At 45.1% G+C, this 27174-nt stretch overlaps 1 protein-coding gene across 1 annotated transcript in view; it reads right to left on the reverse strand.

Annotated features, from left to right (window-relative positions):
* Nucleotides 1-2923: 2923 nt before the first annotated feature.
* The window catches only part of LOC149343250 (5-hydroxytryptamine receptor-like), a 62378-nt gene continuing 38127 nt past the window's right edge, over nt 2924-27174 (reverse strand). The window contains exon 2 of the mRNA XM_089545791.1: nt 2924-9266. Within this exon, the coding sequence (XP_089401917.1) occupies nt 7798-9066 (1269 nt within the window). The 5' untranslated portion in view covers nt 9067-9266 and the 3' untranslated portion in view covers nt 2924-7797. The remainder of the gene's footprint in view (nt 9267-27174) is intronic.

The raw sequence follows: 27174 nt of genomic DNA on the forward strand, positions 1-27174 counted from the left end.
AAATGGTCAGAAGAGAAGAGAAATATGTGTCCTGTTATCTTGAGTTTGTACTCCACATCTGCTGGTTAACAGTGCTATCAGAAGAATTATTTATTTTGTAGTGCAGCAGCCACGCTCACTCACTGTGGTAAACTGTGATGAAAAAGAAAACGACGACCATGTGGTGTGAAGCTCGTTCGCAGCCCGAACGCTTGGCTGAACCGTTGCAGCGTGTTGCAAACTCAGCGTGTTGTAGATGCAGCTGACTCACAACTCCCTCTTACATTTGGTAGAGGCTACTATACCTTACCCCTCTCATCCTGGCGCTCTGTAGCCACATCTTAGCGCCGACGTCCGTTATGCCCGAAGTCACACGTACTTTACACAGGTAGCACTGTCGATCTTATGCAAGGTACGGGCAGAAATCGGTTGACTATTCAAGGCTGAATTTGCTCAATTTGCTGTATGCTGATTGTGAAAGCATGCAGGGGACGACACGCATCTGAACAGAAGTTGGATAGGCGCGTGCTTTACAGTGCTTTAAAGCGAAGTAAAAACGCATATTAAGTTTTTGTAAACAGAACTGTGTGGTACAAAGCGAAAGGTCACGCTTCTTACGTTAATTTTAAGCCCTCTGGTATCAGGTCTTTGTCGCGCCGTATCTGGGGCTTATCTCCAGACCTCAAAGAAGAGAACGTTGATGAAGATGGTAAGCATTTCCGTTGTGCTTGAAGCCGACGGCAGGTCAACGACGCCATCGGCATGAAGAAGCCAGCTGAAAATTCGAATCAGCCCAGATTATTAGGAATTGCTGAGAGCAGACCAGCGAAGGCAGTCCCATTGGAACCTGCCCGAGTAAGTTGAGTGTGCAGGCGACCAGCTGCATTGCCAACGAGCGTAGTGCTTCAGTGTAATTGAAGCAGAAATTGGCAAGTTTAGAACGGCTGTTTCGGGACAACACTTGGGACAGCCGTAGAAGCCCCTATGCGCTTCTTCCATCTGATGCTGGGCTAAGTGCTAGCGCGGCTCTTCTGCGAAAAGCTCTGCTGGCATCGTTAAATTAAAATTGGAAGGCGTATTTACCAACTGGGACGGCGGTGGGGGGAGGGGGGCGAGCACAAGCTTCACAAAGAGAAAAACGGCTCACAGCACTTCTTGAAAACACCGGGTCGGTTCGTGAATTGGGGGACGGAAAATGTTTTGGCCCCTATCGTCTCGATGGTTTCCCCATAAGATGAGGCGGGCAACTACAGCAGTGTTCGTGGTGCCACACATCCTCAGTTTGTGGGGCATGTGTCTGGCAGCCCCGTACTGGTTGGTGGCCACCCGCTGGTCGCCATTAGTAGCTGGTTTCGTGGCCACCTGCCGCATATTAGCTCAGTGGAACTCTTTTTGTCTAGCCCAATGCTTTGGCGTGAGATACCAGCTAAATGGAAGAGTCTTTTCGTCTAGCCAATCCTCTACATCCTCTTGGTCTAGCCAATGCAATTGGCTAGACCAAGAGGATGTAGATCACCACGGACTGTATCGGCAGAAATTGACATAGACTCTAACGCACGCAGCTGGCCTGGTTTGTGATCAGTATCGTTATGCATTTCTTTTCTAGCTTCAGTGGAAGAGTAGGAACAAGAAAATATGCAGGCAACTTAGCGTACTTGGAATCCGTCCGTTTTCTCGTACATTCATTTAATTTTCGAAAATAACTACTTATATATAGCTGCGAATAAAGGCACGTGTGACTTGCGGGCCACATAAAGGTGGCATGCTGATTAAGTAGTATCACCTAATTTTATAAATTATAAGCAATATACCGTTACGATTAGACCTGCCGGCACATGACGCCTGATATGCAAACCCATTGTGATCATGCCTTATATGTGGCCTTTGGCCACATATTAAGGGCGATATTTTCAATATTTTTTTAATGCTCAGTAGCACCCCTCCAACGCTGGGATATTATTCTTCGAGGAGCGGCACCTTTTGTTGCACTAAATGAAATGACCAAGCCGTCTGAGATTCAACAGGAAATCAAACTTTATTCATGACTCAAAAGCTCGAATATATATTAAGCGTGTATTCCCACAGGTTCGGCATTTGTACACACAGTTTCTCAAGAAGGACAAACTTTCAAGCCAACTTCTACACGAAACTTGAGAGTACTGCTGTCATGCATTCGTCCTGTACACTCGTACGCTGTAGAAGGTATTGGTGGAGGTTTAATCGTTATTAAAGGAATATTATACAGTAAGTTATAGTTGTGAAATGTACACTGTGCACGATCAAATTTTATGAAATGCAGTAAGCTTGACATCGCTTACCCTATTTTACACAAGCATTTGTGCACACTTAACATTCAAGTTTTATATGCATACATTATAATATATGCTAATGTACTTTCTCACAAAAATAAATGGCATGCATTGAGGTTGAACCATCTTCATATTTACATTCCCATGTATGGAAATTCTATAGTTACGACTGTAGTGAACTCATTCGACGACTAATGGAGGCACCGGAGAAACCAATTTCAATTCTAGTGAACATTGGTCATAAATGTGGATGTGGCAGCAATTTCTATGTTGCAAAGAGTTTGGAGAAATGTAAGCTGAAGTGCTGTGAACAAAGCCTCAGTTTCCAAAACATAACGTTGCTAGTTGCTAAGCAGTCGCTTGGCAAGTGCTCTCTGAAAGAAAACTTGCAGACTTCTTGCTTTTTAAATGCACTGAAGTCCTAAGATACATTTTTGTAGCTACTTTCAGCCGACTACCATCAAGGCTTATAAGACAATGTTTTGTCTTTTCGAGAGACTGCCTTGCTTGCTAGATTGTGACTTTGTCTCTCGTTCCTTCTCTCTTCTCTTCCATTTTTATCACCTCATTCCCTTCCCCAGTGCAGGGTAGCCAACCGGAAACCTTTCTGGTTAACATCCCTGCCTTTCCCCCTCTCTTTATCTCTCTCTCTCTTTTCTTCATCGACACGCAGCTCGTCACTATTTTCTTTTCACTGTGAACTTTACATTGTCAAGTGCTGTTGATGTTTTTTTTTTGCTAATTAGTGAGAACAACATGCATTTAGTCACTATGCCGGAACAGTTGTTTTTGAGCAATGTTGTATTAGTTTTCCGCCGTACCGCTAACAAGTGCTGAAATTTTGTTTGTTTTCCTTTTTCCATTCAGAAATATCAGTGCCACCAAAATATTTCAGTTTTAACAATAAAGTATTTGCCTGTAACATTAAACGTTGGAAGACGCTGTCTTGCACAACACTGATCATGGCAAAGCGTAACCTAGGGTAAGCAAGTCCTTTAAACCGCTAAAATGTCTCGTCAGGTAAGCTTTTTATCTCACAGAAGGGCACCAGTTCTCAAGTTTGCGCTGGTAAATTGTCAAAGACTGAATGAAATTAGATTTCTTTCCCCTGTGTTATAACCTAATTTCAGACCCCTGTTGACAGAGACATAGCTTTTTCACTGAGCCTGATATGTGTCTGCCGGCTCGAGTAGAACACACATGGTACCACTGGAACACCTGAGCACTTTGCCAGTATGTATGACTATTTTTTTGCATGCGTTGTGTTTTGTTTTGTGATGAGACAGACCATCACTTCCCTAGTGAGACACTATGTCAGATCCCCACAAGGTCAGATTGCAGACCCCGTTATTGAGCTTGTCAGAGTTACAAAATAATATTTTCACCTTGTAACGTTACATCATAGCACTAAAGTACGTGGAATCCAGTTATTTCTCAGCGGATTAGGCCTGCCTGCATCCGTCGCTCAAACGAGTCTCCATTCTAGAAACATAGTGCAAACGCGTTTTAAAAAATATTCATGAGGTCATTAAAAGCTTAATTTTTTTTCAACTGAAGATCTTTCATTTTTTGGTGGGGAGATATTATTCCTGTGGAAAAACGTTAGTAAACTAGGCTATGCATGATATCAGTGCCCGTATCACTCTGATTTCCCACCGACTGCATGGCACTGTAGAACAGTGTAATTTAGCCTGAAAAAGCAGACCTTGGAATAGTAATAAGTACGCGGTCACTGTTTGTAGTCGTGAAGTGGTAATCGAGGTTTCATCTACTCTGAAATATTTCATGATATGCTGACAATGAAGTAAAACAGGCCTTTATACATTTCCTCTTTTTGGGCTAGTAATTACTCGTACCAAAAAAGTGCGAGTGCACTTATGCGACTCTAGCTTCTCAAAATACATGACACTCCCATGATTGCTGGTGCCGAAAACTTTCAGCTATTGTGCAGCTATTTCTACACATATAAATATTCGAAAGAGAAAAAGGGGCAAATTTTTGTACGCATGTCCGACAGCGTGCAGCCTAAATTTCTCCATAGTTAAGATTATTCCAGACGTGCTATTTTGGGGATGTTTCTGCAAAGAACACATATTTCGCCGAAGTTCTTCTGGGGACTCAGTTTTTTGCACAGACGAGCCACTGTGCACGCTGTCTCTCTGTTTCTGGTTTTGTTGATATGTTCCTCATTGCAGCCGTGTCTATTTGAGCAGTGACATGTGACGGTGAGGCGACAAAGTATAACCAACAGGGAGCGAAGGACCAAAAAATAAAATCTGCATTCGTTGGCACACGCATCCTTACACTCAGACGCACAAACTCACGAGTACTGACAGCTAGGTTACTCTACGAAGACAATGCCAACTTTACATAGCGCGACTGCTTTGAGATTTCTTGAGCGAAAAGCCTTGGCAGTCTTGCTACTTAGGTACTGCTCACTTTGCTAAGCGCGCTCTTTTTTTTTATTCGGGAGTACACGTCATTAAGAGGTCTTTACTAGGCGGGAAGACAATGGGAATCTTGTGAAAGGAAAGAATGGCTGGCCACTTCCGACAGCGAGCCTACAGTCTCTGCCAGTGACAGCCTGCTGATTCTTCTGCATGCAGGTCGACAGCTACAAGTGCCCTCTAGGAAGTTGCGTCTTCTAACCTCTACGTGTCTATTCTAGTAATGCACCTAGACTCGATTGCTCGAGAAAAGTGAACCCAGGAATTTTTATGACGCCTACAAAGACGTAACTGAAATATCAGGATCAAGAATATGTAGAGTAGCAAAACACGATCGAAGCGGTAATGGTTCTTAGGATATGTGTTTTTCTTTTGCTACTGTTCATTAGTTTTTTATTCCCTGGTATAGCTGAGTATTTCGGTTTGGAGATAAAGGCTGCTAAGTGTAGACCTGATTCTAGTATTAGTACCTGTGGAGATGTTGAAGTTGGGGAACATGACAAGGTTCATCATACGAGGACGTAAAGCATGAACAAATGAGAAGAGCAGTAATTTACATTGATGGCTCAGGAGGGAGGAACTGGAAACCGAAGCAGCATAACGAGAAGTGTTCGCAGAGAAAATTTTCTTTAATTTATATCTAACAAAAGCGCTATGAAGAAAATATATAAATTCATGAGCTAACACTGTTTGCGAATGGCCATTTCTTCAGCTGTTGTCTTGTTGTACCGGAATATAAAATGTAGCTCACAGTTGCGCTTCAAGGCTTGTCGAGCGTCCATGTAAACTTTTACGAAGAAATGACGAGTCTGGGTCCCACGAAAAGCACCTTCACAGGCAGAAATACACGTCTTGTAGAAGTGGGTTCCATCCTTGTCGTGTGTCCTCTTACTTTGCTTTGATTTTTTCTAGGACACGCAAATTATAAAGCCTAGGATAGGAAGCGCGAACAACTCATAAAATTTTTACCCTGGTTCAGAGAAAAATTAAGAGTAAAGGTGTTTCTGATTCAGTGTTTGCTTTACCTGTCTGTGGCCTCTTCCACTTTCGTTATCGAAGCAGAACACTGACTGTTTTTGCGAGCTCTCAGTGCTGATGCCATGGTAGGTATCTGCCAGCAGTATAGAGGCGAAAAAAGTTAAGCAAGAAAACAATCTTGAGAAAACAAACTTCTAAAAGAGCTTAGAAAGCCGATCGCACACTTCAGTCTAGAAATTATGTTGACGACTGTCCGGCGTATTAGCTCCGGTCGGTTTTCGAAACTGGGGAGAAAACATGCCAGTATTTCCTTTAGCTTTCCTGTGTGAACTATCAGACATGGTCACGTGTACCCAATAAAGAATTGAGTCAATACTACGTATGAATGAGTACGAAATTCACTGTGAGCCTTACCTGGTGTCTCAAGCATAATTAAATGCTTATTTTATTTCAATTCTTATCTATATTTACTGTTTGCAAGTAGGAATTCCAAAGAAAGTTGGTTTATATTTGTTTTTCACTATAGGAACAGGACAGTTTTCCATGTGCACGCTACCTTTCATCTAGATGATCCCGTTCTTTTCTGTGAAGCTATCGCTATCAGAATAAAACAAGGATTTTCCTCTTGTTTTCACTGAAAGAACTACTAGTTGGCCGAAAGGAAAGACATTCAATTCAAGTTACAATGAAGGTAAGATTTTCACGGTTTCACGTGGTTCTGAAAACGATGTATCACATTAGTACCTTTACAAGAGTGTATACAGCATGTCAATTCATACCACACAAATACATAGAGCTGGTGCAGGACAAAGATGTGGCTATGTATACTGGATATCGCTGTGTTTTCTGGAAACATGAACCATTGTAGACGGGGATTATATGTACAGACAACTGTAGTAAGCATGACAACCATTTTACACAATTCTTCCTGACGTCCACTCACACGCACACACACTCACATCAATATCACAAAGACGCTGTACACTGTTATGAAGCAGAAGCACTTCCCTGCTAGTTTCACGTTACCGTTGGCAACCTAGTTACGCACAAAAGTGGGAGCTTTGTCGTAGGATAAGTCACAAGGCCGTGCCCACTCTGTAGTTAAGTAGGAAAAGCAGCAGTACTTGTTTAAGTCCTTCAAGCCTGCGTTCGCTATGCTGTGCGTTAGCTGAGTTCAGCAGATTTGAACATACTCGAGGAATGCACAGCACAAATGTACATGTACACAGAATAACAATGCTTGATTTCCTGATACATTGGGGAAAGGGGATAGGTAAGATAGCTGATAAACGATGCTATTAATGTCAGCTTTAGAGGTTACCAATAGTGAGAAACTGGGCTTACAGAAAAACGCGATGCTTGAGCGAAAGAGCGCGCAGCATTGCTAGAGACCGACGAACGGTGCAGAGCCCCATGCACTGAACGGCACTCTCGTGACTCAAGCACATTTGCCGAGCCAAAGAGAACAACAAAGACTTTATCCTTGGCACCACCTTCCACAGTAACGTTAAACAAAGCTACCCAACGAGCGCTGAGAAGGGCTTTCTTTTCCTACCTTCGTTACGCGTATTAGGTGGAGAAACGCTATGTAGCGAGAAACAGCAGGTGAATCAGAAAAACGTAATGCAAATGGCGAATATTTTATCAAGAGAGATTTCGTGATGTGTTTTGTAATTACAATATAACAGCTAACCGTGAGCTGTGAGATACAGCTATGCGTCTTTATCATTAGCCCCAAAATCTAAACATGTACATGCTTTTATGCGTGTTTCGATGCTTGATCTTACCACGGTGTAACAAATGTAGTATATGTACTGCCAGTAACAGGAGCCAGTCCGTATCCCTAACCTGAATTTAGCGCACCTCAGCAGGACTATAAGCGTAAAATGTTCTGGCACGGCGTAAGGAGGCGTTTCATTTTAGACCATTGCTTTCTATGGGGAGATTACAAAAATAGACAACAGCTGAACAGCGATACTGAGCCTCGATCAAAAATTGCGGTCGTACTGGCCGGCCTAGACATAACACCACACCGTGCAAAGCAACTTATGGTTGCCTGCAGTGCATTGACACACTCATTGCTGTCATCTCATGGGGAGTTTCTTGCCGCACAGTATCCTATTGAACGCGTTCCGAAAGTCGGGACTGAATATGGTGTATATGATCGGGTTTATCATCGAGTTCGCGTAGCCAAGCCACAGAAAAAAGCTGAACACCAGCTTTCCCGGGTCGCACGTCTCGCACAGGGGCATTACTAGTGCCATGACGAAGAATGGGAGCCAGCACATCACGAAGACGCCCGTGATGATGGCCACCGTCTTGGCGGCCTTCCGCTCTCGCCGAGACTCGATGGTCTCCTCGACGTGCTTTTTCTCGCGCTTCGTCAATACCAGAAGGCGGCCGATGCCGCCGTGCATGGCCTTGTTCATGCCGTTACTCGGCGATGACTGGTTACTGCTGTTGTTCGCCGCCGAGGTGGCGTTGTGCTGAGGCGTGTTCTCATTGGAGGCGACGGCCGATGACGTAGAGGGCTCCTTGTGCACGATGAGAACCGCTTTGGCACCCGGCTTGTGCCGGATGCGTTGGCGGGCCACCTTGAAGATTCGCCAGTAGAGCAGCAAGATCATGATGAGTGGCACGTAGAAGCTGGAGCAGGTGGCGAACACCTGATACGCGGCGTCCTGGCTCACCAGGCACTTCTTCTCGTGCAGAACGCGGCTGCGTGAGTCCTTATCCTTCCAGCCAAAGATGGGCGCGATTGAGACGACGAAAGCGACGCTCCACACCAGGAAGATCATGGCTCCCACCTTGCGCACGTCACGCTGCCGCATGTAGTCCACTATGGTCACGGCCCAGTACCGGTCCACGGCGATGGCCAGAAGGTGCAGGATGGACGCGGTGCAGCAGAGCACATCGCAGCACGTCCACACGTCGCAGAGCTCGGGAGGCATGCGCCACTCTCGGGTCACCTCGTAAACGGCACCTAAGGGCATCACCAAGCAGGCAACCATCAAGTCGGCCACTGCCAGGGAGAGCACTAGGTAGTTGCTGACGGTGCGCAGGTTGCGTTCCAGGATGATGGCCGCGATGACGAAGATGTTCCCAACCACTGTAGCCACGATGACCAGGCAGAGCAGAAGGGACACGGTGACCACCACCGGGAGATTCTCGTGCCAGGACAGGCTCAAATTGGCCTGGATACTGCTGCTGGTGTCGTTGTTTGCCCACGGATCCTGTTGAGCGCTGCTCCAGTTGTCCTGACGGCTGTCCTCTAGTACCCTGGCGTAGTGGGGATCGGCACCGATAAGCATCGTCGGCCACTTAGTGGTCGCCGCTGCAGCCCTGGCGGTCATGGCTGGCTTCGTTCGCTGGCTGTGTTCTGTTCAAGCGCAGTTTTCTCTTTTGCACCCGCTCAAGACGTGTTTGGCTCTCGTTAGCCGCATTCTAGTGTCCGATGCATGAGGTCTGATACGGCATGATTCTTGCAGAGTGGTACATCGACCGCGATGCCGACGGGTGCGCTTGGTATGTTCAGCCGGTCTGCGAGCATCACCTGCAGCATTCAGAGAATGAAAACACGCATAGTTATGCCTTCATGTTGAGCATATACACTTCGTTATGAATCACTACGAAATGTTTAGCGAACTGCATGTGTATACAGGGCCACAATCACTGAGTACGCACCACCCACAATCTTCCACCCTTTGTAGGGGGTGGCAGTTCCGGTCACCGCTCTCAAGAAGCGGTGTTGTCAAAGCACTGGTATGAACCTAAATACCGGCGGTCGTAAAGTTTTAGGGTTAGTCGTTAAAGTTCTCATGTACTTCGGCGAACTCATGTGGAAGGAAATCGATTCTGCCGAAGTAAGCAAGAGGCAGGCGGCGTTGAATGAAATGAACATTTTAAGAATGGTGGTTGCGAAGAAACTACACAGTGCTGAGTTATTAATCCCATTTTCTTTGCCTATAGCCATACTGCCTCGTTACTGGTGGTGTTGGGAGTCACAAGGCAGCTGGAAAATGAAAAAAATCTCGAATTTGGTGGAGATAATTAATTAGTACTAAAGAAGTTATGAGAGTCCTAAGCTTTTCAGCTAACTTTTCTGCCTACTTATTCGGAAATACTGCTCCATTAGTGTCCTTTTTTATTCTTAGAAGAAGTCGCACGTACATCGCTCAGAACTTAAGAGATGCGGCTTAGCAATTCTTAGTAATTAGATAAGCGCATATTAGATAAATTCTTGCGCACCGTAAGCGTATGACTCTGACTTGCCTGTTTAGCAAAGTTTCGTTGATCGTTAAATTTTAATTCAGTTCTTCTGGCTAAAGCAGACTGTTGAGGCTATTTTTCATTTTGTGTAGAGACCATTTATGGTAACCTTGTGATGTCTAAACCAATGCTTTACTCCTGCGTTAGCAAGAAAACAACTTGAACAGACGTGTTCTCGTCTTCTTCCAAGCTTCATCGTAAATTGCGCATTGAGAACATTCACCAGACGACGCCATTTGTAAGCGCACTACGGGCCCGACGCTTAGCAGGTCTTCGTAAAGTTTGATGCATTAAGATTTTCATTTTATTCGAGAAAAACCGCTTTTCTTTTTTTTTTTTGCTCCAGCTTTTTCAACCCCTGCTATGCGAGTTGTTTATGACCCCCACCTAACCACGCAGGGCCTGCATGCTCAACCCTGTTCATTGGTGCAGTGTACGTTGCACAGAGCCACTTATATTTTTTTTGTGACACTGGAATTCGCTTTCAGCGCCTCCGCGGTCCATGCCGTCAAGAACAACTACAACAAGGCCCTGCATGTGAAGCTGAGAAGCACCGTGGCATCCAAGAGAAAAGCCAAGAACAAGAAGAACAGAGGTTATAAACGTGACGTGAGAAACCAGACGCCGAGCGCAACAATCAATGTAGCGCAGCGTCACCTCATAAATATGATAATTGCACGGATGCCTGAGTAACGGAAAAGAAAGGCTGACGCGCAGAAGCTTTGTAGTAGGGGCGCCAAGTTCCTGCCTCGACATTCACGCTTTTTTGCTTCGGCGCTGCCTAAAAGTGAGCGCGCCCAGGCACGCGTGAAGAAGCGCCGACGGACGCAACGTACCGGCGGGCTGCTAATTTAATTTGCAGTGTTCATGAGGCGCGCGAGCTCGCTCGCTATGGGTGGTGTGAGTGCGCAGAGGGGTTCGTGGAGAGCCTGAGGCGCAGTTGTAACACGCGGGCGTTACTTGTCGTGGCTAAGAGATACCGAGCCGAGGCTCAGGGAACGAAGCTGAGTGAGACGCGTCTCTATGCAGCAGGCGCATAGAGACGCCTTTCTGCGGTGGCGGGGCAAGATGTGAAAATATGAGCTAGGGGAATTCCTGGCCAGGGTGAAAATTCTGTGCATGAAAGTGGGCCTCAAACTGCCTCGGCGGTCGATACAGTCGGTGGTCGAGGGCCTCTTCTGAAAGGTGCGCACTGCCATTGATTAATGCCGAATATTTTTGCAGGCAACACTGCGGGTGACACGGTACTCAAACCCAGCAGTGTCATCGCACTTATATCAAAAAAGAAGCGTGGAAAGAAACAATCAACTACTTTCGAAGCAAATTTGATGAGTATTACAGGAAAGGCGATCTTGTGCGATGAGACTAATCCGTCCTATTTGTGAAAAAATTTTTGTTCCTTTCGGTAGCTCAATATCTGCTGTGCGTCATTGTTGTGATATTAAAAGAAAGTGTTCAGGACATTGCTTCCACGAAAAGCCTTCTATGTTGTCTTATTCAAATTTGTTGCGCATGCTGCCAACACACGAAAACGAGTGGTTTAGCTCCACGAATTCAACTTCACGGTTGAAATGAAAATTCGCTGCAACTGCCTGTCCTAATCTCAGCACTCGGAGGTCTTCGTTGGATGCCGTAAAGAGATCAAAACGGACCGAATAATAAAAATTTAAAAGCGTTGGTATAGTGTACTCAAAGCACTGTTTCCCGTAATTTGAACGAGACGTTGGTAGAATAATAATAATACTGATAATAATAATAATATGAATCTATTCCCAAGTTCACATAATCTTCATGACCCATGGTTACCAGCAGCTGGTACATTGTTACATGTGGCACATTCTCATATAAAGGAGCATAGACGGCCCGCATTCGTTAACAGTAAACTGCATTCATTCGCCAAAGCCAACGCTAACGAGGTTTCCACTTGCAACCCAGTGCTTTAATCCGAGAAACCTCCCTGATGTTGCTGCTGCTGACGGGAATATAACTGATTTTCGTATTTATGTTATTTCCTTAGTTAATTTCGTTCTACAAGTGGCACCAGAAAGAACTCAAGTGTTTTACCGAACCTGAGAATGCCGCTTAGCAACCCCGTTTTAATAACATTGTACTTTGCGTTCACAGCTGCTCACCCTGCTTCATCAATATACATCACTTTTTACGTTAAACAGCCCCCTCCCCTTCACTGTTGTATTGCATACGGTGTGGGTAGAGGAATGAACATAAACTTATGTGAAAAATATTATCCGTTGAATAGGAATGGTATAAAATTTAAAAAATGTGGATGGGAAGGTGGTTTCAGTGGAAGGCCTTTCCAGTCAATAGCTGAGCCAGAGAAGAATGATGCAGCAAAAGTTGCGGTATTAGCATTAGGATGGGAAACCTGCAGCGAAGACCTGCATACTCGCATATTTAACTTCCTGGCAGCACATTTCCGCATAGTAGATTCAAGTGAACCGCCAATCATAGGCGGCTTTCTCCTCAGCGTAACTTTCTAACCAACACCACGACTGGCGGTGCACTGACGCGCACGACCACTGTCTCGGCATACGTGTACGCCGACTCCTATAATATCAGGCTTGGCACGTAAATGCTGTCTGAGAAGGACTGCTTCGCCCAAGGCTTTATGCAACCATTCTACCAAGACTCAGCGATTGCCTGCTGCTTTCGCGATTGCACCCCCTTCGCTTAAGCTGTGTCCTTCCTCCAGCACTGCAAGCATTTGCAGTGAGCAGCAGTGCGAAAGATGTTTAGGCTGGTGGTGCTGCAAAATGTGTCACTTCGTATGAGTAACAGGCAAGCTGGTGTGGTATGGGTTAATTAGCGCTGACAGGTGTGACCGACGACAGAAATTATTCCAATAAGGCGTCGGAAGACACAGCCAGCGCGTGTAACGTCAGTGCACAAAGTTACTTGAGATTAGTCGAGTCTGCAGAGACGCGTTGTTGCGGCCATTACCTTTTATCAACAGTTAGTCACGGAATCACGGAATGCGGAGCGCATGTTGTTGCATGGGCGGCTTCTTTCTTGTTTCTGGTCGCTGTGCCGAGCTGGCGGATCCTACCTCTCTCTGTGTTATTTGTATGACACGTTAATGACTGACAGCACGTGGTCTCGGGCGATGCGCTGTCTGCCTCGCAAGCCGTGCATCCCGACCCTATAAAAATGGCAGCACGTGTTGCTAGCGCCTCTAGTAAGCATGTTCTTGTCATCTACGCTATCTTCGCTTTATTGCAAAATCAGTATTTTACTAGCAATCCGGAAAAACGGGAGGTGTCTCTGAAGACTCTGAGAAACCTGCAGAAATAAAATAAATATTGCAGCGACAGGGTTTCGAAGCCGCGGTGGCCCAAACAGAACAGCTTCGCTGGTCAATGCACAAGACCACTATGCTACTGCCGCAGCCGAACCCACCTCGTTTTGAACATACATACTGTCGCGCTAAGCATTGAATGGCGTCGTTTTCATCAACCTCCATCGAGTCAAGAAAACAAACAAAAGGAATCGCACATACCTGACTCACTGGACACCTCAATCCCGCTTTGAGCTACAAGGCGGTAATAGCTGTTAGCGTTTGCGTTGACAACGTTTGGCGGAAACACAGCCCTGGAGCAATAGACCGCCGGCGCACATTGGGCTCAAGGCGTTCGCGTTAACAAAGATTTAGAGTCCATTTTGAAGAGACAGAAGGCCCATAAGTGGCTCCCTGAGTTGGTGGACACCTCAAACGCGCTCTGAGGTTCCCAGCAGTGGTGGCGTGCTGCAAAAACTTGCTTTCGCATATATTAAGGCGGAAGCCTTTAATGCGTCATCGTTGTAAGCAGCAGTTGTCGACAGAAATGTCACGCTTTTCAATTGGTCGAAACGGTCGTGACGTCACAGTGCGCGAATTTCAAACGGGGTTAATTCTACTTTGGCTGCTAACCATGCAACTAATTAAAGGGACCGTATAGTGATGCTCCAAGTAAGTGGAACTGAGTTTAGTTAATTGCTTACTTAACCAATTAGCCTAACTAACCATTCTAGTCAGACCAGATAAATAAATAAAACCGAGAAGGAAATCGGCCGAGCTCGGGAATCGAACCCCGGTCTCCGCAGTGCGAGACGAGCACGCTACCACTCCGCCATGCCAACCCGATGGTTTGGAATGAACAAAGGCGCGTCTAGTGAATACGGAGTCTTCGTTCACTCCTATCTTCCTCCCTTCCCGTTACGGCGAGGTTTAGGTGTCCACCGAGATATGAGAGACTGATACATTTCCTTTCCTCAAAAACCAATTTACCGACGAACAAGGCGTAGAACCGAACAGGCGATGGCGTTCTATGGACTCCCTGGCAGCGTTGCAAGACGCTGTCGCATTCCGCTCTTAGAGGCGGGTTGGTTGGTTGGTTGGCTGCGACTGAGAGAAGGACGAAAAGGAAAGTGCACGGGGCCTGCCTGCCGACTAGCTCAAGCCGAGCCACCACTGCTGCCACGTGAAGAAAGAAGAGAGTTGAAAGATAAGAAGAAAGAGAAAAACAGAGAGAATAAAGACGCGCGTCGCAACAACCGCGTCCACCGAAGCGGACGCTGGCTGAAAAATCAGATAAGCGGCCGTAGCCCGAAGGCTGCAACCCCCTCTTATGATCGGTCCCTTACGGGCTGATCCAAACATACCTCCTGTTCATTCGTAATAAATGTTTTCACCACCACCCCCTCTTAGAGGCGAAGCTTAACATCTTAACCACACATCAGTAACACAAGCAGGAACACCACGCTTAAGGCTTTCGCCTCACTGCACTTTAGGTCAAGAAAGTGCCCCCCTGAATTTTTCCTACTTGAGCAATGCTAAAACGCTGGCAGTTTTTTCTACTACGGCTTTTCAAGCTTGCTTGTATGCAATCAATAATTTCAATTCATGAAAGGTGTTATACGGTTATATTTTGACATCACCATGTCCTGTCTCCGCTAATAATGTCCGTCCTCTTCCCTTCAGGGATGAAAACAGGCAGTCTAGTGTTGAGCTTAAAACTGAGGTAAAGGTGCGAAGGGGGAAACTACATGCAACGGAGAGAGGCTACATACCAGACTGCCTGTTGTCACCTGTGTAGATGGAGCTGAGCCGACATGAAACATGAGATTTTTAATTAAAATATGTTTTGGTTCGTGTCAATATTTAGTGAGCGACCCTGGAAGCCCATCTCCAATGTAAACGGCGAAGCTAACCAAAGCATCCACGTATTTTGAAAGGTGTAAGGTGCTAGCGTTAAAACATACATAGGCTTGTGTGGGAGCCCCGTTAGGGAAAAGAGCAACGATAATGCTCCTACTGCGTAAGGAAATGCCCAACATAATCTATGTAGTAGGCCAATAAATGCGTAGAATGGATTAGCCTTCAACGTTTTTATGATGGTACTTTTTTGTGTTATCGTTTACAGCTATATAGGTGAGCCAAAAGCACCTCATAGCACTGCAAACAACCAAGTCACATAGACTGGCGTATGCGTCTTCCGCATTTACTTTTCCCACCTGCGCCGATGAATGTGACTTAAATAATTTGAAAAATATTGATTATTCGTCTACATCTCCGCTCGCTTCACAGCCGTCAGTTTAGGTATATTCACTCTCTCATTAAACTTTTTTACTGCATCTTAAGAATGATCTCAATTGATAAAATCAAGTTTCATTAAAAACTAAGTTTTTCTGACACCATCGTTATAGTGGAGATGTGACCGTTAAAGTGGTGACACCACGAAAGATTAGCGGTGAATCCAGTCCAATGCATAACCTACTGCATCCGGTTGAGTTTTAGCAGATAATATTTCAATTTGTTAAGGTGTTGTTAAATTTTCCTCTGCATGTTACTAAACTCCGCTGCTGTTTCATGTTTCGCGAAATTGTTTTTTTTTTCTTTTCTGCATGCTACTCGCTATTAGTGCTTCCGCTTTTGTTCTCCATTGTTTTGTTTACGAACAAGGTTGAATTAATAAATGGTAGGAATGGTACCTGGTTAGAAGGCCAGTTTTTCTAATGCTTGCAGCTCTCGCAAAACCTGTATGAGCATGTCGCACCCACTGGAACTATCTCGTCTCTGACCACAAAGTTGAAATATTAAAGCGCTCTGTGTCTGGGCAGAACCGAAACAGACTATCATATATTCTCTTTTAAACTATTCACAAACCTTCAACTTTCGCGGTCGAGTCTGAATACAGAAGGTTAAAACACAGGTGAACGAAACTTCCCTTTATTTAATCAAGAGCGTTTAATGCACACGTCGGCTTTAGTAAGCTTGACAAGTTGGGTAGAACACGTTTTATTACTTGTTAAATAATGTGAGTAACCATGCAAATGTGAGCTCACCACAACGACGTCGGAAGTAAGTAAAGTGCGTGAAGGAAAACAAAAGGGGCAAGGCTGGCTCTCAGGGCTTGCGGTTTGCAACTCTGATAATGTGCCGCAGGTTAGTACAAACTAAGTAACTTTAGCAAACATAGCGGGAAGAGGGCAATGCAAGCCTTCCCAGCTTTGTCTGCTGCAGATGGCACAAAAAGATGACAAATGAGAAGAAAAAATGAGAATGGTGTGTGCGGAAAGTCTGCGCAAATTGCGTGGTGAAGCCAGAGAAAGAAAAGGAAAGAAGCATCAGCTAAAGCACGAGCAGATTTGCCTTCAACGTCCCGAGGAAATTCGGGACCGAAGGTAAACGAAGAAAATTGCGGTTCTGCACACCGTAGGGCGTTTGGAGGCCCACAAATACCCTCCCCCCCCCCCCCCCCCCACCCCCTCAGTCTTCAATAGAGAGAGAAGGCCAACAAAGACAAGCACCGAAAGAGCCGGATTGCGTAATAGAACAGCCACGACGTCGACAAATGACAGCAGGCGTACGAGAAAGAACTGAACGCCTGGAAGTAATTAGCTTTCGTCGGCGAGCAAAACACGAACGTCAACTAGTGGCCGTACAGAAAAAGACCTACGGGCATGTTTAAGAAGCTGCACGGTCAGAGGATAGACAGATGAGCAGGCGCTCTGCGGAATCCACGGAGAAAACAATGAAGATTGAGAAAACAACCCATCAACAAAAAAAAAACAAGGATGCAGCTTAGGAAGCGGACGAAAAAAATGTTTGCAAAGACAAGAGTAAACCAAGGCTGTCAAAGAAGCGAAAACGTAAAGGAAAGCTCCTTTCCTGTTTTACCCTCCACTTCCCTCCTTGTGTTTTACGGCTGCCAGAGTCTTCCATCTGCGTTCGTCGAGAGTTTTGTTATAGAGAAGCCCCATTATTCTTGTCTTTGTTCACGTCTTCTTGTTGTTCTCGTACTCATAAGTTCTCCCCTACAGCCCGTTGATCACGGTTGGCGGTGGAATCGGTCTAAAAATAATAACCGCACCTATATTTTTCAACCTTTTTTCAGCTCGAGATCGTTCGCCGCAGCGACTGACGGGTTGTTAATTTCCCGTGCGCTATCTCCCACGAATTCAATTTTTTTCCGTGTACGCGTTCCAGGTATACTGGTCCTGAACAAATTTACTGAGCTGACGCATGCAGTAATTGCGGAGCAGAACAGGGAGGTTCGCGAGCATCTGGAAGCTCCGCTCTTCGCGAGCAAATATGGCCGAGCGCTGGGAAGAAGAGTGGAACGATTCGTTGCTGTCGCCAGAACCGTCGCCGAAGGCTGTGCAGCGCCTGCGAACGACGAAAAAGGACCAGCCTACTGGAGGCGACGTTTTCGCCTCTACAGTTTCCGCACAATCTTAAATCATCTCTACCTCACAATCCCCCCCCCCCCCCCCCCCCCTTTCCTTCGCCCTCTTCTTCTCTCGCTTGGATACCTTCTCCTTGAAGTGTCCCCAAAAGATGCTGAAACTTTCCGCCAAAACTGGATTACTGCTTGAACAGTTAGTCCAGCTTCCAGTCTTCGTTTTAGGGCGCTGACAAACAGGAACAAAATTGCTTGCAAAAGTGAGGCGTAGATGTACCAACAAAGTGTTTACTCAAAACAGATTTCTTAAAGCGTAGATGTACCAACAAAGTGTTTACTCAAAACAGATTTCTCAAAGTCTGGGTGGCCAGTCTAGCCACCCTAGCGCCATATTCGACACATGAAACTCCGACGAGATAAAAGGAAGAAGCAATGTTCTCTTGCGAGCTGAAATCTAGGTCATTCTTCCAGTTCCCTTGATCGACATCGAGGAAGCTTTGGTTGAAAATGTTCATCGAGGACCATCGCTTCAACTGGTTTGAGGCATAAGGAAACAGCGCCTTCCTGTGTTCTAAAATTATTAAAGCTGCAGAAAAACGCTGTTATACAGACGACATACCAGTGGAGACAATTAGGATTCGCAATTGGGAGACAACTCAGAAGCTATAAGGATCGGACAGAAGCGGACATCTGCGACTAGGGAATAGTCGTTTCTGCCGAGGCATCAGTGTCGCCTCGCGATCTCGGACGGCGCCGTTTTTTTTTTTTTGGCTGTTGCGTTATTTCTTGTGCCGAAAGGGGGCCACTTGTGCGCACTGGTAAGTACGCTAGAAAATTTCAGGGAGGTAGATATCCACCTAATACGATGTTTTCTTAGCAATGTTTTGTCGAGGGTTTGCTGCATGAATGCTGGCTGGTTACGGTGAAAATATTTTAATGAAATTGTGTAGGAGGTTGTAGCGGCGGGCGGATCTCTCTGTCCGGAACCCCATTGGCGTAGGCTGCTGTCCGGGCTCTTTCGATGAGTTCTTTTTGACTCGTTTCGTCCGAGCTGGTCAGAACTGCCTCCCACCCCTCCTGCGTTGGCTGGTTATTGACAGCGACCGCCTGATTTCGTTGGCAGGCCCATACCATATGATACAGGTCCGCCTTTCCCCCGCAGAATTTGCATTGTAAGTCTAATAACACCGGGTATTCGGTATGAAAGACTGCTCCTTTCCAAACATCGGCACGAACCTTTCAGATGACTGTTTTCAAATCTGCTCCTAAAAAATTTGGGAACTTAACTCAATGGAAGACACAACAGAAATGAAAACTTGCAAAATCATCTTTCTGATGGTACTATAACATTGGTTGCTGCACTTGAATGTTTTCTTTGTTGCGTGTCATCGGGCCATTTTACGCATACAAAGGGAATCGATTCTTTTTTGAATTGGGACAGCATTACCTCTGGCATAAAGTACTGCTTTTGTATCTTGGTTATAAAAAAAAAATGCTAATTTCTGCCTTCCAACCATGGCCACGTGAACGAAGAGAACTTGCAACAGTGAAACTATTGTTTACGCAGATGGAAGCCAAAACGATTTTGTTATGTTCCTCTTATGCGGTTTCTCTCAAGACTACGGGGCAAAAGGTAATTTCGCTGCAGCGGACAAATGAGGTTTAATAAGTTCTATGTGGCGAAACGTCATGCTCCAAATGTTACAATTAAGTTGCAACTCCACGCAATAACACCCTTTTAGAGCTTGCAGGCACAACCCACCTTTGGAACTGAAAAAAAAAATTCTTACGATGAAAACGCACGCCATTGGTGTTTTATCCGATATTACGAAAGTTGTCTTAAGCACCTCCTGCAGTACCTGAACTAGACAAAGCATCAAAGCTTTCAGATTGCCCAAGGCACCGAAAGGCGGAAAGTTCTTTCACACAGCTCTCCAAATTGGTTCCAAACAATAGAGGGTCGAGTCCAGTAATCAGGAAGCTAAGAATACATTCCTTGAATTTTTTACATTGACTCTTTTCTGCTAACCAAATTCCACCACAGCGCCGAATATGTTTCATTTAAAGAAAGGCAGAAGCCATCTGGCGCTTTGAGTAACCAATTATAACCAATAAATTCCTCTGGTTTATTCCAAAAACGACCAACGTCGCCATATATTCTACTCGTTCGAACTGTTCCTTGGCACAGGGGTGCCTCAGACAAAGCTACATTATTCTGAAAAATATATACGGGTTTAATATACTCGGATGAGGTATTCCTTAAAACTTTAACTCTGGATATCATATGCGCATGAAATATGAGCTCGAAAGATCCAGTGTCATATACCTTCCACCCTCAGTGACCGAGACTCCTAAAAGATTATTTTCCTGGACGTGAAACAGCTAAGCGCGAATGCTTTACGTCCACGAAAATAATCTTTAAGGAGTAGCGCAAATGTGGAAGGAATCGGGCACTGGGAGTTTCGCAGAAGCTTTCTAAGCTCTGCTAAACTTCAAACCAGTTGAATATGATTTTGAAACTTATTTTGCAGCTAACGTCGGTGGGGAGAAGAATTCCACTCTGGCTGCGGAGGGAATTTCTTAAGCTTGCAAAATATTCCTCTCCCGCTGACACATCACCTGTGGAGTGAATTTCAGCGACGCAATCATCTTAATTACACAGCAACATGCTCATGCTGCAAACACGCGCTTCTAATTCTCTGCCTCGTATGAGGTACAGCTTCAAGCGAAATCTCGGTCTTTTCTAATTAGAGCCGCTCTCAACTTCAAACTCGTGCTAAAAAAAATTCCAAGACAGAGCTGTTCTGGTCAAAGTTGGCAACCTCTAACTGTATGTTTGCCGGGAATTTCGTTTCTCCGTAAAAACGCTGCCTCTGTTCTTCTGGCCGCAACTAATTTAGAAAGCAGTTCTCGCTGACGCATGCAGCCGGGCATTGCGTTTCCACCTGATAAAAATACGCCATGAGTAATCTGTGAGGTTCGCTAGGCGTGCGGAGGGATTTAGCAGTGCTAATGTTGTGTGCACCGTTGTGAGTAATAAGTTAAACCTGTCAGACAATAGTATTCACCAAGAAGCAATGTATAGCAAGAGTGGCCAGCGGGTGCTAATTCCGTTTCCACAAATCCCACCATTTTAACCATGTGCCTGATGATCAGCTACAAGGGAGACAAATCATCTACAGAGGCTGTGCACTTTCATGCTGGTTTTGGTTAAATAAGCACTGAAAACCAATTTTGGTTGGGTCTTTTTTTCGTTGCAATGATGCGTTAGGCATTAGCATGCAAACGTCACCAACTGAAAATCGTCAACAATCAGTAAATAATTTATGGAAGAATTACTTTTTTTCATCATCTGCAGTTTCAGCTGCCGAACGATGTCGGTGATCTCAAAGTTTAGTACAAATCCCGTTAGAGATAAAAAAAAAAATGGATGGTGGTTCAGCAATTGCGAGCATGAAATTTTGTGCGAAAGCACAGTTCTTTGCAGGTGGGTATCACCACCACGTACCTGAAAGCGCGGTTGAGGTTTCCACTGACCGAGGGAACCAGTTATGCGCGTCTTCAACTTGTTCCAACGACAATGCCGCTCAATGTACGTACGCCAGCGTTGACCGCCGGCGTACACTTTCAACCCCAACGCGTATTACTCTAGTGCCGTGTTTCTGCTATAACGCTGTCCACGCCAACGCATGCAGCGCACATTTCTCTGTCACTACCACTACATAGCTCAAAGCGTTAGCATAGTATAGTTTGATAGTAGTATTAGTTGATGAAGAAGACGGTGGGCAATGCACTGTGTGAGTGCGTGTTGCAGTAACATCAGGCGTATCGGCTGCGGTGTTAGCTTAGTGCTCTCGTGCAGTGGCCAGCGGAGCTGATCTGTTCAAGCCGGTGCGGGCTCGCATCCCAGTTGTGGCAGTATTTATTTATTTATTTATTTATTTATTTATTTATTTATTTATTTATTTATTTATTTATTTATTTATTTATTTATTTATTTATTTATTTATTTATTTATTTATTTATTTATTTATTTATTTATTTATTTATTTATTTATTTATTTATTTATTTATTTATTTATTGTTTGCCCGAACTAATTCTCAAGGTCGAGCATCGCAGAAACCTTTCATCCGATTGGAGATTGTGTAGATGTGTTTCGAACTAAAATGAAACTTTTATACAATCGTTGCTATAGCGTTTTAACTCACTGCAACGCTTAAAAAACCCGTCTAGAAAGTGAAAATGACAACGAACGAAGATTAAACGATGGTGCTGCAGTTTTTATGCTTCCAATGAACTAACTAAATCTGAAGAACGCAGCCACCGTTCCAGCTTTGAAATCAAAACCGAGACAGCATGCGAGATAAACTTCAATCATAAATATTTTCTCTTATCGCAGGAGGATTCTGTGTGGTGATCCATGCATTTTAATGTCTTGCGCATCATTATAAAGAAAAACAGACACTCAACCAAATATTTGGCGTCTGTACTTCATTAACATCACAGTGAAACCGGTGCTTAGACGACAATGTAAACTCTGGCATGAAAGGACCTTGGCTCGGGAGTTGCGTTGAACTGAGCACGTGTACTACTTTCACATGAGAGATTTTCTGAAAAAGCTTCAAATGTGCCTTCCAACCAAATACGCCTGCGGGAAGTTCTGCACCGCCACGTGCCAGAGCGGTTACATCGGGCTTACGGTGCTTTATTTACAATTTTACTGCATAATGCTGAGCGCAGTGCCTCATTTAATGAGAATCGGCGTGACCGAAAAAAGTGGATGCCCTTCGAGGAGAGGAGGTGGGGAAGCACGCTGTTGTCGCAATCAGGAGTTGCCTCCGGTTCTATTTCAGAGCTCACGTCAAAACCAGGCCGCATGCTTGACCTGCGTGGTGCCAAAACGCTAGAGGACAATCACGATAACGAAACGGGCAGGCGCAAGCCTTTTTCAACCGTGCGGAATGAGTGCAAATATTTTTCTTCTACCACCTCTCTCAAAAATGACCGCGTGAAAAGTGGCATCGAGAAATGAAAGTTTTCTTGGGAACAACAAAGCCATGTCATCGAGAGGGCTGATCTTACTAGCGAGAAAGAGAGAGGAGGTGGATTGTAAGGAGGTTAACCACACAGGTCTTCTGCTCATAATGCCGCCGTGGGATGAGTTATTAGCGTCTATTAATTGAAAGATACGCACACCCACAGTCGACAATTAAAAGTTGCTTCAATAAGCAGTAGAACCGGTATGTCCCCTTTTCTATTCATGACGGCGCCCATCCAACCTCTTCCTCCCCGTTCCTTCTTCTTCTTCTTCATCCTCTTTATAATGGCACATACGCGCAAGGTAGGATTCTCCCCATTCCTTTTTCTCAACTTCGTCATGCCGCCGCGGTGGCTCAGTGGTTATGGTGCTCGGCTGCTGACCCGAACGACGCGGGTTCGATCCCGGCCGCGGCGGTTGAATTTCTTTGGGGGAGAAATTCTAGAGGCCCGTGTACTGTGCGATGTCAGTGCACGTTAAAGAACCCCAGGAGATCGAAATTTCCGGAGCCCTCCACTACGGCGTCTCTCATAGCCTGAGTCGCTTTGGGACGTTAAACCTCATAAACCATAACCATCAACTTCGTCATCTTCTCTTTCTTCTTCGTCTTCTTCTTCTTCTCTCTCTTGGGTTGGCTTGGCTCTTAGTTTGACTTGCCTTGGCTGTGTGAGGATGTACCTAGACGCCAAACTTAGACAAGCCAAGCCTACACCTATAACCACTCCAACTACATCAGCCTTCAGTTACACTATGGGTGGGCTCTCTTGAACAGGTCTCCGTGTAAAAAAAAAGCTACTCGTGACCGAGGCCGTGCAATATGACAACAGATCAACAATATTCTCAAGATCTCCAGCAGCAGTGAGCATTTCGAAGAGCACTAGTCCCTATTTCGCAGTTTTTCTGTTCCAAGTTCCGAAGTGAACGTTTTTCACTGTTTTGGACAAGGCCCCTCAATGTGATCAAAGCTAACGTGTGAAACTCACCCCCGTTTGTTTTTATCCTTGCGCCTGATACATAACGATGCCGTGGGCCGGTGCCACTCTGAATGCAATGCGCCACTTCCGAGCCTCGGCATGTCATACTCAACTCGCTTTGCCTTTTTAATCTTACACTGGCGACGCAGCTGCTCAACGCAATAGGTTCCAGTTCTCCTGTAACCTACAGTACGAGAAATACAATGCGACTACTCATTGAGGCGGCAGTAAGGTGAAGCTTATAACGTTGGCTCTTTCAACATGTTTGCGCTATAGGAAAATACTCCGTTCCCTTTTATACATCACAGGGTGTGCGCCGCTTGTTGTCGCACAACGCGAGAATAGTGATCTAATACACAAAGAAGTTGCTAGTAAATCGTTGTCATTTGCCGCTGGAACCAAGACAAGAGAGAGAGAGAGATAAAGAGAGGGGGAAAGGCAGGGATGTTAACCGGAAAGGTTTCCGTTTGGCTACCCTGCACTGAAGAAGGGAATGAGGGGATAAAAAGGGAAGAGAAGAGAGAAGGAACGAGAGACAAATTCACAATCTAGCAAGCAAGGCAGTCTCTCGGAAAGACAAAACAGTGCCTTATGAGCCTTGATGTTGTGGCCACGGGCCGAGCATCTTGGCCTCTGCGAAAGGGCGGGGATAATCGTATAATGTTGGGCAGATTCAGTTCACAGATCACCAGAATGGGAAACTGTTGTGTCTGAAATCCGGGACTGGAGCCCGCGGGCATTCCACTGAAAAATAAAAGCTTCTTTGACTTTCTTCGGAAAAGATAGTTCCGGGGGAGCCATGGTGTCTTCTATTGTAGAGCTGCAAGAACTGGCTGTAGCGCGTCTAGTACTTGCAGTGGCTTTTCTTGTAGGCATGCTACGCCCAACGCGCAACATTTGCCGAAAGCTGTGATGTCCTTTCTTATGTCGTGCTCAGATTGCGTGTCTAGCATGCACTCATAATCTTCTAACTACTTCCTCAAACTCCTAACCGGGTGGTGAGACCATGGCCTACGCAGTTACGCAGCAAGAGGAAATCCACGCTCCGCAGCCATTGCGTGCTTTCAACGCTAAGAAATCCGGCTTTACTGCGGGCTCAAATCCCTTGCGAACGCGAAAGCATGAGCGCGAACGAGTTGGCAACGCAAAGTTTTTGGGTCGATGGAGCGGGCGCCGTTGTGAGCAGCGGAGATATGCTCCTCGGAAAGACTCCTTTAATCCTTCTTCGAAATGAAGCTCGTATATATTCAACTCGCAGAGCAGGGAGTAGGCGGCGTGATTGAAGTGTCAAGTCTTGCCACGAGGGTGTGAGCAAGGTCGCTTCCCGCTTTCTTCTGTTTTTTATTTAGATTTGAAGATAAGACGCTGGGTGCAGCAGAGGAGTGGACATGAAAGAGAGTGGATGAAAGCCGGCTGCCTGCCCCGAGCGAAATATACTCCAATTTTGCCCTTATCTAGAGTCTTTGAAAGTCAGTTAATTCGTTTGTCTATTAATTATAATAGTGTGCCTCGGCTCCAGTCTTTATACTGATTAGAAATTGAAAAGAAAACGAATGCTTGTGGGTGATGCAGTAGATGCGTTCGAAAACAAAACTTCCCGAGTTTGCTGGCGACTTTTCTTTTCAGGCCTTGTAATGCTTCGGGAAGTGTGAAACTAACTCCGGAGAGAAGTAGGCTATAATTTTGCCGTTTTATACAGAGTTATGCTGAGCATCTGTTCCCTGCTGCCAGAAAAAATGAACAGTGTACTCGTTTGAGCTACATCCCATCAGTATTAGCATTTCGAAGCCTCTCTAACTGTAAATGCGCTTCTCATGAAAGCAACGAGTTGAGTATATTTTCAGATCGGATGCTGGGGAAGTAATCTCCCTACCTGCCTCCAAATCCTAGCTATTGGTCTATGATTTCAATGTGGCTACCTTGACTTGGCAAGTCAGTTTCTTTTCTTTTGTTTGCTTTTTGCCAACAGCGGCATGCGGAATTTGTAGCGCTCGTCCATTCAAGAGCCAGAAAGAGAGACCAATTTTAGAACTACTTCCTTCATTGTATAATCCCTATAGTTAAGTGGCTTTTGATTCTGCCTAGATTTTTTTGTGGCAAGAAAGGACGTTTTCATTCTTGAGGAAAATTTTCAGCTAAAAGGAAATATTCTTTCCTGCCACCGCATTTCAAACACGTGGCGCTGCTGGTGACGTCGAGTGACGCAGGTTTGCATTGTTTTTACACATTTTAGTTTTTCATTGCCTGTTCTTTGCGCTAGCCTTTTCAAAGGAAAAGTTACAGCGATACTTGGGCGCGATGTCTTTAGTGTTTTAGTTCTCTTAATGAAAATGAAGTAAGATTTGACGGACACAGTGCGCGGGTGTAAATGAACGGTGGTGGCGACATGTGTCCTATTTTTTCTCACTTTTATTGCTTGAAAGAGTTTTTTTTTAAAGGAGCTTCTCTGTAACTAGAAAGTTGTAATCCATCAAACAAGGAAGCCTTCATTTTTTATTCTGTCAGTTTACTAGTTAAAGCTGTGCGAATAGTACTTTTTCAAAATCAAATAGATATGCAACCAAGTGGAATTTAATCTAGTAGGAATCGAATATATTTCCTGATATGCGCTACTTGTACGAGTATTCGAAAAAACGAATAATCATCCGAAAGGGCTCTGCAATACCGGTGGTGGTGCGGCGGTACAGCGCTATAACTTATGTAGTTATAACTATAACTGTTAGAAGACGCGACACTGAATGCCACGGGGAGGTACGCAGTAGGGAATCGGTATAGAAATTCTGTGACCGCTATGTCATTAGTAAAGAAAATAATCTTTTTTTTATGGATGATGACTGCTAATCATTAGCGCCACATCTCAGTAGAGGAGATGCATGTATACATGTGAGCCAAAGCCTACGAGATAGGGCATCAAGGCAGGGGTAGATAAATCTCCCTGAGCACTAACACATCGCCCAATCTTGGAGCCCATGTATGAGAATCATGAATGCCGATAAATGAATGGAACGGATCGTGACGCTGAACCCTCCATCCCGCTAGAGTCGCTGTATAAGTAGGTACTTATACAGTAATTCTACACCCCCAAAACGATCACTGTTGCCTGCTGTGTTGCGAAGGAATGGGTCCTGTCTTTTGTAAACAGCCATTGAAGAAAACTGCTGCCATGTTTCAGAGGCTGAATTTCGATTTATTGCCAATTAACCAAAAAAAAGAAAACGCAACACCAGGAATAGAATTAGCGGGATCCTTTCATGCCGCCCATCGCTTTAGACTTCTGCGCAGCGACTTCACAGATCGACTATGATATTTTAACATTTTCTCGCCACGGATACAATTGCGGGCTTGAAGGTGGGGCTTTTCAAAGGAAGGCTATGCGTTATAAAGTATTTCGTATTTTGTCCGAAGTTTATTGGCACTGTGAAAAACAGAAAGAAAATTTGGTAAAGGATTCAGGTTACAGTCGCAAGCTTAAAAGAAAGTGTTGAAAACGCTAGGGTGTT

The sequence above is a fragment of the Amblyomma mixtum genome, chromosome 5, assembly GCF_055824585.1.
Source record: "Amblyomma mixtum isolate Tamu chromosome 5, ASM5582458v1, whole genome shotgun sequence".
NCBI lineage: Eukaryota > Metazoa > Arthropoda > Arachnida > Ixodida > Ixodidae > Amblyomma > Amblyomma mixtum.